This window comes from Amphiprion ocellaris, chromosome 18 (assembly GCF_022539595.1).
Source record: "Amphiprion ocellaris isolate individual 3 ecotype Okinawa chromosome 18, ASM2253959v1, whole genome shotgun sequence".
Taxonomy (NCBI): domain Eukaryota; kingdom Metazoa; phylum Chordata; class Actinopteri; family Pomacentridae; genus Amphiprion; species Amphiprion ocellaris.
In genome coordinates, this window is record NC_072783.1 from 22,722,721 (window position 1) to 22,735,869 (window position 13,149).

Below are 13,149 nucleotides of genomic sequence, written 5' to 3' on the forward strand. Positions count from 1 at the left end.
TGACCCACGATATGAGGCGCTCTGAGGTCATTTATGTTCTGAATCAGTGCTTTACAAACATGAATTTAATTAAACAGCTGTGTTGTTCTGGAAAGCTGTACTTTGAAATAACACATTATTATGAATTTTAAAAGAATTTGACATTTTATTATTTCACAATGTAAAAATATTATGTTTCTGAGAAAAACTAATACAATTACACACATTTGCAGAGTAGTTTCCAAAATACAATACAAATATTTGCAATATTAAATTCATTCTGCATATTAAAACAACACACATTTTGATGACAAAAAATGATCCTGATGTCACTGAAAAGTTATTCACATACATCGGTCAAAATATCTGATTTACTGTCCATCATGTCTGTTTGGTCTTCTGAACAGGAGCAGGAACATCAGCAACATTATGCAGAAACTCATACAGCAACTTAGCGTTATTAGCATTCCCAAGTATTTCTGCCAGCTTGTTCTGGCTGAGTTTGGCTAGGTCTGCCAAACTGTCTGCATTTTTAATAAGAGCCCTGTAGTTTTTCATATTGACCCCCGGCATTTTCAAGAGGAAGTCATAAGGTCCGGGGTTGTAGAGGTCTGTTGATTCAGCCACAAGGTCTGACTCAGCTGTGACCGCCTGAGCTGCTGAAGCATCGGGTTCAGGTTGGCCTTGTTTTAGTTCCAGGAAGAGCTCGGCTGTGGCGTGTGGGGAGGGGCACCAGAGTATACGGAGGCGAGGGAAGTGCAATGTGAGTAAAGTAAGCTTTGAAGAAACATCATTTGACGATATCTCATGACGGAAGTCTGACCGGGCCATGAGGGAAAACGGTTTAGCCGGGTCGAACTCGATGAGCAGCACTGCTTTCCTGTAGTAGCGGGTCATGGAGAGGCACTGGGTGTAGAGGCGGCCGCTCTGCAACGAGCCAATCAGGTCACTGACGCTCTTACGCTCAACGCAAGTGTCTGGAGTTAAAATGTAGTCGCCAACTTCTAGGGTGACGGGATCAATGTCCAGCCCACGGCGGTGCAGCAAGGAAGGCAACTCACTGCGGAACTCACGCATGTCCACAATGACTCGTGAAGGCTCTCTGGACTGCTCCTGGCCTCCTGGTTATTGGACACGGAATGGAAATAAAAACACAAGACATGAGTCAAAAACTAACAGCTGAAAACAAATATGGGTTTTTCATTGAACGGCCCACACCCAACCATCTTCAATTTGACAGATTTCTTATTTTTTTTTAAAGTGATGAATATTGATTGAGTTGACCATGTGTAAAATCTGTGGTCACAAGCAACATTAGTTTTTGAATTCAATTTGAATTCATTTTTGCGCCAATCTTTTTTGTACACATGTTAAACTCAATCAATATTCACCATTTAACAAAATATCAGTCAAACTGAAGATGGTCAGGTGTAAACTTTTCATTAAATTGGTCAGTTGAGGTGGAATGACCCATACAGACATTTAGAAACTGAATAAAATTGACATACCTGCTTTGCGGGTGTTGGTGGTGGCATTTGCAGGTTCTAAGTTTCTAGCAAGATCTAGGTTGGTGTCTTCTCGTCCTTCCCTCTCCTCTGGAATGACCATAGTAGCCTTTTCCCTACAGAAAAACACACACATAAACACCAATGAGAAGCCAGCACTTAACTAAGCAGATATTAGTTCCAAGGGGTTTGAGGGGAAAGAAATGGTTCTAACCTGATGAGATGTTCAAACGCTTTCTTTTCTTTAGACAGTGCTGTCAGGTACTTCTGTTCTTCTGTTGAGCCTCCATAGATGAGGAAATACACCCTGAGTGTCTTTCCAGGGCGGTTAGCTTTGTAAATCTCCAGCTGGCGAACAAAACTCAGTTCAGCATCGTACAGAACCACAAAGCTGGGCTCCACCTCGTGCAGCACCCGGGTCAAGCTGTGGGGGTCGGTGCAGCCTTTCAGTGGATGGATCACAGTCAGCGGTTCCTTTAGGATGCCGTAATAGTCGTCTGATGACAAATCTAATTTAAGCTGTTCTTCCTCTCCTTCATGTTCCTCCATCAGTTCGTCCTCGTCTCCGCTGCTGCCCATCACTGCTGCTTCACCTGTCTCCTGTTTCCCAACCATCTGGGTCAGTGTGAGTGACGGTCTGCTTTTGGTTTTTGTGGTCTTTGTGTTTTTTTTCTGTGCGGGTTCCTTCCCTTTGGACACTTTTTTGACTCGGCCTTTTCCCCTTTTCTCTAAGTCCAGTTCCAAGGCAGCAACTGCAGCAGAGTCCCGTTTGCCGATTGTTCTCGTGTACAGGCGGTTGAGCAGCCAATCAGAGCCGTGTTTGATGCACTGCTGCAGCTGAGCACAAGTCCGGTCATCACTGGCACAAATCAGAACCCGACCTGAGGGCGACATGTTAGGTGGTTAGTGGTTAGACAACATGTATGTACAACAGGGATATAAATAATGAATCAAAAGCATATACATGACAGAACTGGATTGACCCTTTTATGGTGAATTTTTCAACAAACTTTACTCAACTTATGTTGTCTCCTATCACTGATCTGATATCATGTTACTCATCTAAGTGGCTGCTGTACAAGGTGCCCACGATTTTCTCTGAACCTGGTAGAACATTTTAAGATTTTTTTGTAACTGTATAATAATGTGCCTTCTTGGCCAGGTCTCCCTGGAAAAAGAGATTTTAATCTAAAGGTACTTCCCGGATAAATAAATGTTAAATAATCCAAAAAATACACAGGTACACTTTGTTGAACTATTTGAAAAAAACATTTTGGTTTATATCATATGAAACAAGATACATTTGTACCGGTATTATTAAAATATATAAAAATAAAAACAATCATATACATAATTGCAGTTAGAAGAAAGAAAAAGTCAACTATTAAGTTAACTTGACAAGTTTGCGAATTTGAAAAACTAGTAATTTAGTTTACATCTATGAAAATATATCAGTGGCACATTCAGTTACAATCATGACACTGAGAGGTGATATTTACCTGCTCGCCTCTACAGCTGTGACATGCCCATTTATAGTATATTGAATGTTTTATTGTCGGACTAATGTTTACACTGCTGACAGCTTTGCCAATCAGTTCTATCAGCTAAAATTAGCTTCACTGACAGACAGGATGGGCTGCTTTACAACCTGGATAGCTGGTTCCTAGCTTTTCACAGGATTACTTTAAAACCAGGCCATGAAGTTGCAAGTTTGACAAAAGACTCCAACAGCTGTTCATGAGCTGCCAGAAAGGGACTGCACCTGAGGCGATTATCTATGTAAAACAACCACTTTGCTGGACTTTTTTGAACACAAAAAGACTTTGAGCCACCTCATTAATTTTTTCAAATCGTAAAAATATACAGAATGGTGAGAAAGTCAGGATGCAAAAAGCAAATTAAGCAACAACAGCATCATAACTTTTTTGTTGTTGTTTTGCCAGCTCACAAAACTAACTTTAATGAGCTATAGCTGAGCAAATTACCAACAGTTATTATTGCAGCCATTAAAATTAATTAGGGATTGACTGATATGGGTTTATTTAGGGCTGATGCTGACTATTGGAAATCAAGAAAGGCAGATAACTGATATTTGGAACTGTTAACATTAAATGTAATGTTTTAACAGCATGTGATAGCGAGGAACCTGTGCATAACTAGGCTTCTTCATCAATAAGGGTGACCTTAGCTGAATATGTAAAATAGGAGTGATTAAATTAGGACGCTCTCCTCTGTTTATATGGGATCAGCTGAGATTGATCAGTTTATCTCCTACAGGTACGTCTGTTGCTCTTCTCTATTTTCTTAATCTTTCACTGTTCTACCACTTATATTGCCCACTAAGGTTCATATCTTAAAAAAATATTTTTTATTGTTTTCAGGTTAATCTGTGGCTGTCTTCTGAGCCACTAGCCGTTAGCATAGCCTTAGCCACAGTGAGAGAAGCTAATTTCCTGGTTTGTGGCAACAGCATGTGCTTCATATTCAGTTTTTGCAGTCTCCTCTCGTTGAGACATTTCTGAGACCACAGTGTGACTACAGACAGAAGCAAGTCGGCTGCATCCGACTGGAAGTAGCGCATTCATTTATCAATAATTGATCAATAAAAATCACGATTGATAATCATGAAAATGAAAAATATCAGCCACGCCCATGATTAGTCTATCCTTGAAATCAGTGGCCACAAGCTGAAACTTTCACTGACTACAACTTATTAACACATATTTACAATCAAACCTTCAGCCCTGGTGACCTGAAAAGTGCACTCTTTTCTCACCAATAACATTAATGATGGCTGCATTCCATTTAGATAGAAACAGGACCAAAGTTGCATTCCTTTCTATAGAGTACATAAACAGCCCTCCCTGCTGAGGGAATGCTGGTTAAGGGAACTTCCTTAAACAAATTGCTCCAATTAGAGCACCCTGCAATGTAAATTATACAGACATCCCTTTCTCTGTGTGACTGATGGCTAATCTTGCTTGTCAGTTTTCAGTGAAGTGATCAACCGTTCTTCCCCACACAGTGCACACTTCCCCTTAAAATTAATATTTTTGCTGACTACAGTTTAACGCACTGATACACCTCTTTTCCACATAGCTTTGGTTAGCTATGCTAGTCAATCAGAACTCCATTCATTTCTATTGGAACATTTGTAATCTCCTGTGTGCTCGTATATTTTATTCTGGTCTCAACCAAGCTGGAACTTCTACATTGGATTTCGAGGGACCATGCTGTGCACCAGGAAGTTGGAAAGGCTAGCAGGCTGATCTTGACTATGTTGAGAGTCAAGTTGTGGAAATGTCAAATTAAAAAGAAACTATTTTAGCTCACTGAACACATGCTAGTTGTGTTCATGCATCTTGTAACAAAAGTTTGCACAAGAGTATAAATAGAGAAGGAGGTATATGACACTGATTATCAGGTACTGATCATGCAGTCTTAAGCTCTCTTCCCAGAACGTTTCACCACCATTAACGTCTTCAGTCATCCCTGACCTGGCCTGTCTTGGGCTGCTGATGGGCCATCAGCCATGGGATTTGGAGGTGACTACATATCTGGGACTTCTCATTAGTCAATTAAAACTGAAGACACCTCCTGGATGAAAAGTGAAACATTTACAAGAACCCAAAAAGGCAGATCCAGTTGCTTTTAACTGAAGCTCTTAAGATTATCTTGATCTGGAAGACTGAGAATCTACTCTGACATTTCTTGCCATGCATTGTTGTTAAGCACATACCACAACATATTGATAAAATTAGCTTCTTTCCTATGGCTGCGGTGAAGTTTCCATGAATCTGTAAAATAATGCATTCCTTTGCTTTAAACACCAGGGGGCACATTTTGTACATTATACTGTATTACAGGCACCAAGCAAAGCTCTGTGGATACACTGTGCTGTCCTCTTTCTAGGGAACTACAAGGTGATTTGAACACATTTTAAAGCCTTGAATGTGTTCATTTAAGTGGAGTTCACACTGAATCCTAACATTTAGGTAAACACCAGGGCCTTTCCTGCTATGACAAGCCTAAAAGTCTACAGTGAGAAAGACCTATTTTATATTCTGGATTTGATCCAAATCTTTAGGGACTACTTTATCTCACTGGGTACAGGTGGACTGTCAAATACTGTACATCTTCACAGCAGCAGCACAAAGCAGTGAACCAGGACAAATCAGCCCACCCTGAGGACGGCTTCAGCTTCAGCTTTGTAAAATGTCAGCTGTGCTTAGTGTTCCAGTTCTGCATTTAACATATAATTCAATGTGAGAATTTTACCCTTTTTGTGTTTTCTTTCTATAGTGTAATGGGATAAAATTTAGGTGCCCAAAGATCACTTCAATGAAACAAAACTAGCTTATGGAATCTAAAGTGTAGCATCTACTAAATGCTCTTACTATAGTACATTTTTTTGTAAATTCATAGGTTTAAATGCACTGTTGACACAACAGACTGCTATAGTAGTTTAACAGCACTGAGCTCTAACCTGGTTCATGTTGAGAGCTCTTGTTCTCCCTCTCGATCTCCTCCAGCACCTCAGTCAGAGCCTCCCACTTTGGGCTCTTCTCCAGCACCAGCTCCCGCTTCACCTCTGAAACCCACACACAGACTGAGCCTTTAGTCGTTTCAACACGAATACACACACAAGCATTTAATCATTTGGATATCTACTTTGAAGAAGACACTGTCAGAGATGTGCTCATTGGTCAGTTACCTGAGGCAGAGGTTGGCTTCTGTTTCTCAGCTTCTGCTGCAACTTTGAGTTTCTTTTTGCTCTCAGGAACACGGTACACTCTGCTCCTAGCGTTCACAAACATGGAGGTACTGGAGTCCAGGAACAGCCAACCTGAAAGTCACAACAGACACAAGCAATCAAACACACAAACAATCAATAGATTACAAAAATGAAGCAGGAATTTTCCCTCGATCAGACACTGAGAGCAACTAAGTACTTCTAGTTTACCTGAATTGGAGCCAAAGTTCTTCTGGCTGGAGCGCAGGGACTCAAGCAAATTGAAGAAGGTGACACAGTCGTACTGGGTGAGGTAGAGCAGGAGGACCCTCAGCACCTTCAGGTCCTGAACCAGAGCCTTGGTCTTTGCTCCTAGCTGATGCCACAGGGGGTCCAGGTAGTGACGGATAGTCTGGATGGGAGTGAAACAAACAGAACTTTAAAGAAAGAACATTCACCTCCTTTATAGGTTATCAACAAGGTATTACAGCAACAGTGGTGTTGTTACAAGACTTATTTATACAATTTCCTTCTTTAAATACTGCAGTAAAATAATCTGTATTCGTATAAATCTGGCATGTCCATTCACTAGTTCAACTTTGGAGGCTCATCAGTTTAATGTGTCATGCACTATATATCCAAAACACACTATTAGACCTTTTCAAAAGCGTTTCCTAGCGTGTTCTCCAGTGAGAGGTCCTCAGCCTCTAAGGTGGGGTTGTAGCGCTTCAGCTCCTTCAGACAGGCGCTCATGATGTCCAGGATGGAGCTCTGGATGGCCCTCATGGCCGGCGTTAATGACACATGGAGCTCCACTACGTCTGGTTTGTGTCTGTCCAGTGCTGTGTTCACTGAAGCCTGGAACCTGTTGAACGAAGCCCAACATACAGAGGGATGAGGAAAGAATGCAACTATTTATTTTATTCATAAAATACAATGTGTTAAATGAAATGTTTGCCATGGAATAAGCTCATCGTACCTGGGCCACAAGTACAGCTTCTTGACGAAGAGGTTTCTCATCACACGCTCTACTTGGCAGAAGCCTGAGGAGAAAGCTGTGGCCTTGTCAGTGAAGGCCTTAATGAAGCCCGTCTTGTTCTTCTGTCTGAACAGACGAAGGATGAAGGCCTCCTGACATGACTCAATTATTTTATGGGCGCGATACACCAGGATACCTAGAGGGGGGTGGATCAAAAGGCTGTAAATACTGCATGCATTTGAAATGGTTAAACTAACACAACTTCTTTGTGTTGTGGTTTTGTACTGTTTTAAAATAAAGTGAGATGATAAAGCATGTATGCAGCTACTATAACATGCAAATACACCAGCAAATATAGAAAGATAATTGAGACTAATAACTGCTAATGATGAAGAATATGAAAGAAAACAAACATGGCTCTCATTTTCTGACCTGATATAAGATGAGCAGGGATGCGGTCAGTGAGGAAGTCCACCACCAGGATTCTGCTGGTGACAAACAGCACCCCTCCCTCAGTGTAAACATTATAACGCTCAGCGCTCTGGACATCGCTGGTGACCGTCCTCGGCAGGTGGGTGACTCCCTCCACTCTCAACTGCTCCGTGAAATACTCCTGAGAAAGAAAGATGAGAAAGAAACTATGTTGATAAAGTGTTCTCCAGTCATTTATTGTTATTTTAAATGAAAATAATCCCTTAATGCCTCAAAATGGCTCAGATGTAACTCTACACTGTTGTTTCCTCTAGAATGAGTAGATCTATGTAGTCCCTGTTTGTTTTTCAACCATCTCTTCTCACTCACTGTGGCTGGAAAAAAGTATTTTCTGTTAAACAATGAAAAGTTGCAACAGTAGAGCAATAAACGTCCTAATAGAAAATTGATCCTGAAGAGGAACAATGATGAAGAAATGTGCACCCCATAAACTGATAAGATTGATTAATTTGGTTTGAAACCATGGAAGTCTGAATCTGTGTTTTTTCATCAGTTCACTGCAGTTTCAACATAGGAATGTTCAGTCATGCCACTGACTAATCATTTCTTACATCATATGTCTTTCATCTCATAAAAACAGCAAACACACTTGTTCACAAGGTTAAAAAAAAAAATCTTGATTTTCCTGTTCTACCCAACTTTGCACATTGAAAAAAAAGTACAATTCACAATGTTGATACCCCAGAATCATGCAAAACTTTTATCTTCCTGCCTAGTGTAGTGTTTAGGTCGCCTACACAGTTCTGCTATGACAAATTCCAAAAAGACTAATGGTAAACAATATCTAGACAGTTACAGTGGGTCAAAAACAATCGTGTCAGTAGCTTAAAAGTCAATAAAATACTAAATTAGGTTCTCCTAAAGGACAGGATCAGTAAATAGTAGACATGAAAAAATAATGACTGCCTTATGTCTGAGACTTAAAATACAAAATGCTTTATGAATACAAGAATAACTCACAAAGAGGCAGCTAAGATGAGGTGTATTACAGCGGTGTTAGTGACAAACAGGACAGCCCTGATGCTCTGTTGCTTCAGTTATGTAAATTACTGGTAGGAACATGTCAGGTTGTTGTTGGATATTATTTTTAGCCACAGTGTCTTTGAACAAATAACAGGTGTTGTGCCAAAAACTGATCATCTGCCCAAAACTGACAATTAAAGCTGTATCATCCAGATTACACACGTCTACAGCTGCTTTTATCTGGACCAAATGGTCAGAGCGTCCAAATACACATAATTTTATGGCTGTGGTGATAGCAAAAGTTTATCAGTAATAATATTCTATTATTTTATATGTTTTGTATGCGTTTGGTATGTGTAATAACCTTGTTTACATTTACGTTTATATATATTATCATATATATATATATATGAACAGAAGTGAGCTCTTTTGCATTTACGATATAAGCCATAAACTTTAAATTACAGCCTCAGTGAATGAAACCAGGCAATTCTGGTGCAACACCACCATTTCAGATACAATGAAGGGGCTGCAATCACTTTTGCTAGGTGGGAAACTGCATTATATAAGTTGAACTGGTCCTTTAAATCACTTTCAAGTCCTAAAAACTACTGAATTGGTTATAAGGCAGGATACAGAGAAGGCAAAATAAGACCGAAACGTCAGGATAACAGCGAAAAAAGGCTGCTTTTTTACGACTGTTGTCCATATTAGCCGCCTTGCTAGCACCTACCACCTAGCAACGGGTGAGGCGTTCACAGGTAATGTGTAGCATGCTAAGCTAAGCTTACCTGTTCAGGTGTGGTTGTGTTGAGCAGGAGGACCAGGCTGCCCTGCTCCGAGTAAACCCGCATGAACTGCAGCAGGATGCGGTCGACCCCCATCCCCTCAGCCACCACCAGCAGCCCGTCACAGCCGAAGAGGCTCAGGAACATCTCGGTCTCAAACTCCAGCAGCGGTCCCGCCATTTTGGAAACAGCTAAAGGTCCACAAGATAATGAAATCACCAAACTGCCACTTACTGCCAAGAATTACTGTTAGCTAAATGTGAAATAAGTCATTGTGATGTACAGCAGCTGTTCTGCCTGTTGTTCAGTGTTTTGAAACCGAACTTCCTGCGGTGACGCTAAAAACAAACGTGGAGTGAGAGACAGTGAGTGGTGCGTTCAGGGCCCACAGCGCCATCAAGTGACAAGGAGGATCTTAGCAGTTATTCTGAATCTGTCTTTATTTACTACAGAACAGGGCTGGCTAAGCGACTCTACTATCTCTCTAAGTATCATATCTTGCCTACAAAAGTAATCAAATAAAATATCAACATAGGATTTGTTATTTCAGCAAATTCAATGCATATATATATATATATATATATATATATATATATATATATATATATATATATATATATATATATATATATATATATATATATATATATATATATATATATATATATATATATATATATATATATATATATATATATATATATATATATAGAGAGAGAGAGAGAGAGAGAGAGAATAAAGGAAGAAACGATAGAAACTTACCTTTCTTGACGGCAGCTGAACTGCTGCAGAGTGTTCCCCTCACTGAATGATGTAAAATGTGAGGGTGAATCATACTAACTTTATGTGCTCCAACACATCTGCCACATCTGACTGCACCAACCTGAACACTTGCTAAATCCCTCATCAAGACCAACCTGTTCAGAGCTGCTTTAATATACAGAACTAATTTATTGTGTGATGTGTTTTATGTTTTTATAATGTGACTGTGTAAAGTGTCTTTGAGTGTGATGAAAAGCGCTACACATATAAAATGTATTATTATTATTATAAAATACATTTAAATAAAATCAGAATAGATCGATCAGACATCATCACTGCAGGTTCATTCAAATAAAATCTGACCGGATCATATCCAACGTAAATCACGATGTTTAAACATAAAGATATCAACTAAAATCAGATAAAATACATTTAAATAAAATCAGAGTAGATCGATCAGACATCATCACTGCAGGTTCATTCAAATAAAGTCTGATCAGATCACATCTGACATAAATCACAACATTCAAACAGAAATATATGAAATAGAGTAAGATAAAATACATTCAAATAAAATCAGAATAGATCCATCAGACAAAATCACAACAGATTCATTCAAATAAAATCTGACTGGATCACATCTGACATAAATCACATGAAACTTAGGTAAGGTTGCTGGTTTTAAAATGAGTTACCTGAAGGCCCAGCTGCCTTCTTACCTCCAGTGAAGCCACGTCGTCTGTCCCTCGCCTGCATCAGGGCCCTCAGATTAACGACCCACTTTGGCTCTGGACCCGCTGCCTTCGCACGAGGCTTAGCAGGGGTCCTACGATCCGGACTTACCTGTCGGGACTCCAGAGTTCCCGCTGCAGACAGGTTCTGCAGGACCACCAGGCTGTCGTGGTGGTCGGACTCTGGGAACAGAACCTTCCTCCACGAGCAACCTGGCGACCTGCGGGGGGAGCTGGAGGGAGACTGAGGAGAGTGACAGGGTGAGTTAGAGGAGGAGGAGGAGGAGAAGATGGGAGGCGAGGAGGACCAAGTGTGGTCAGAGAAGCACGAGGAGGAAGGAGAGCGGAAGGGAGACAGGGGGGGAGAAATGGAGGGGGAGAAGAAGGAGGATGGAGGAGAAGGAATGGGAGAGAAGGGAGAAGAAATGGAGGGGGAGAAGAAGAAGGATGGAGGAGAAGGAATGGGAGAGAAGGTGGCAGAGGTGAAGGGAGAGGAGGGGGGAGGAAGAGGAGAGGAAAGAGGAGGGTGAGGAGAAGGTGGGTGAGGGGGGAGATGAGGGAGAGGAGGAGGAGGAGGAAGAGGATGAGGAGAAGGAGGGGAAGAAGGAGGTGGGTGAGGTAGGTGAGGAGAGAAGGAGGTGGGTGAGGTAGGTGAGGAGAGAAGGAGGTGGGTGAGGTAGGTGAGGAGGGAGAGCAAGAGGAGAAGGAGGTGGGTGAGGTAGGTGAGGAAGGAGAGCAAGGAGAGAAGGAGGTGGGTGAGGGAGGTGAGGAGAGAAGGAGGTGGGTGAGGTAGGTGAGGAGGGAGAGCAAGAGGAGAAGGAGGTGGGTGAGGTAGGTGAGGAAGGAGAGCAAAGAGAGAAGGAGGTGGGTGAGGGAGGTGAGGAGGGAGCACAAGGGGAGGGAGAGGCGAAGAAAAAGGTGGGTGAGGGGGGATATGAGGGAGAGGAGGAGGAGGATGAGGAGAAAGAGGGGAAGAAGTGAGAGTGTGTGGGTGTGAGAGGGGGAGACCTGGGGGAGGAGGCGGCGGGGCGACGAGGCTGAAAACAGAAACAAAGCAACATTTCACTTTTGCTGCATCAACAAACACAAACAGTTTCTGCTCCTCAAATGTTTACATTCATCTGATGACAGAAAAAACAGTTTTACAGTCAAAGAGGACAAATACAGAAAACGTTCAGAATCAGTTTGAGGACAGAAAATGTTGAAGCTGCTCAGTTACTGATGTCAAAGACGGACATGATTCACAGGTTTCTGCTCCTTAATATCATGTAACAGAGGAGCTGAATGAGGAGCATCATGTTGTTGCACTTTACAGAACGAATACATGGAGGTTTTACTGCAGTAAAGTTACTGTGTACAACAGGCTGTACTTCTATTTCTGCACAGACATCGTTCCATTTAAATCCACAGTTTGTGTGTCTTTATTCAGCAGAGATGTGCACACAGAACTCTGCAACATCTCTAACCAACTTGTATATATTTAGCTTCTTCTACATCTCCCTCATATTATAGTTTATCTATTATACTTTTAACATACACACTGTAAAAAATGGAGAAAGTCTAGTAGCAAGAATGCCAGAAAAAATACATTAAAAAATAGTGGAATATTGCATTGAATGTTAAAAAAGTGAAAATAATAGGAAATATCTGGGAAATGTGTGAGATTTTTTGTCTATTTAAATACAGTACAAAACAGTGTAATTTTATAGTGACATGTTGGAATAAAACAAATTGCAAATTATAAAATTACAGATGTTCTTATGTGGAAATTATCATGTCAGTTACTTGTGTTTTCACAGTTAACGTGTACATTTTTTTTCTGTGATCTTACTAGTTACTATTTGTAATTTCGCAAAACAGGAAAAATAACAAAAATAGCATTACATTTAAAAACAAACGGCATTTTTTTTAACTGTAATACATCATGCTGATACACTTAAAGGCATCATCAGTGATGTTTTCTGGGATCACTGGATATTTCTGTAATAGTAATAGACTTTAAAAACATTATATTCTTCTTATTTTATCTGACTGGAATCCTATTTATAGCTGTCACTTCCACAAATTTATCCTAATATGAATAAACACAGATTTAAATACACTCACATTCGGTAATCTACAAAGTTACACATAGCATCATTTTACCGGATTCACCACAATCAACCCAATTAACCACATTTGTCTCATAACATATTAAAATGAATTCTTACCAGAAAGT

At 40.6% G+C, this 13,149-nt stretch overlaps 2 protein-coding genes across 3 annotated transcripts in view; both read right to left on the reverse strand.

Annotated features, from left to right (window-relative positions):
* Nucleotides 1-135: 135 nt before the first annotated feature.
* On the reverse strand, nt 136-9,907 carry ercc4 (excision repair cross-complementation group 4). Of its 2 annotated transcripts, none has more exons than XM_023267872.3 (10): nt 9,442-9,907; nt 7,628-7,805; nt 7,196-7,391; nt 6,874-7,081; nt 6,448-6,628; nt 6,199-6,330; nt 5,971-6,075; nt 1,699-2,365; nt 1,488-1,600; nt 136-1,100 (listed from the first exon to the last, which is right to left on the reverse strand). In XM_023267872.3, the coding sequence occupies exons 1-10, from the start codon at nt 9,616-9,618 to the stop codon at nt 361-363; spliced, it is 2,697 nt and encodes an 898-aa protein (XP_023123640.2). In that variant the 5' UTR covers nt 9,619-9,907; the 3' UTR covers nt 136-360. The 2 variants fall into 2 exon arrangements, with proteins under 2 accessions (XP_023123640.2, XP_023123639.2); XM_023267871.3 differs by having other exon boundaries at nt 137-1,100; nt 7,628-7,808; nt 9,442-9,906.
* Nucleotides 9,908-10,159: 252 nt separating this feature from the next.
* Nucleotides 10,160-13,149, reverse strand: part of cpped1 (calcineurin-like phosphoesterase domain containing 1) — a 77,043-nt gene continuing 74,053 nt past the window's right edge. Inside the window, exon 6 of the mRNA XM_055004623.1 lies at nt 10,160-11,968. Within this exon, the coding sequence (XP_054860598.1) occupies nt 11,040-11,968 (929 nt within the window). The 3' untranslated portion in view covers nt 10,160-11,039. The remainder of the gene's footprint in view (nt 11,969-13,149) is intronic.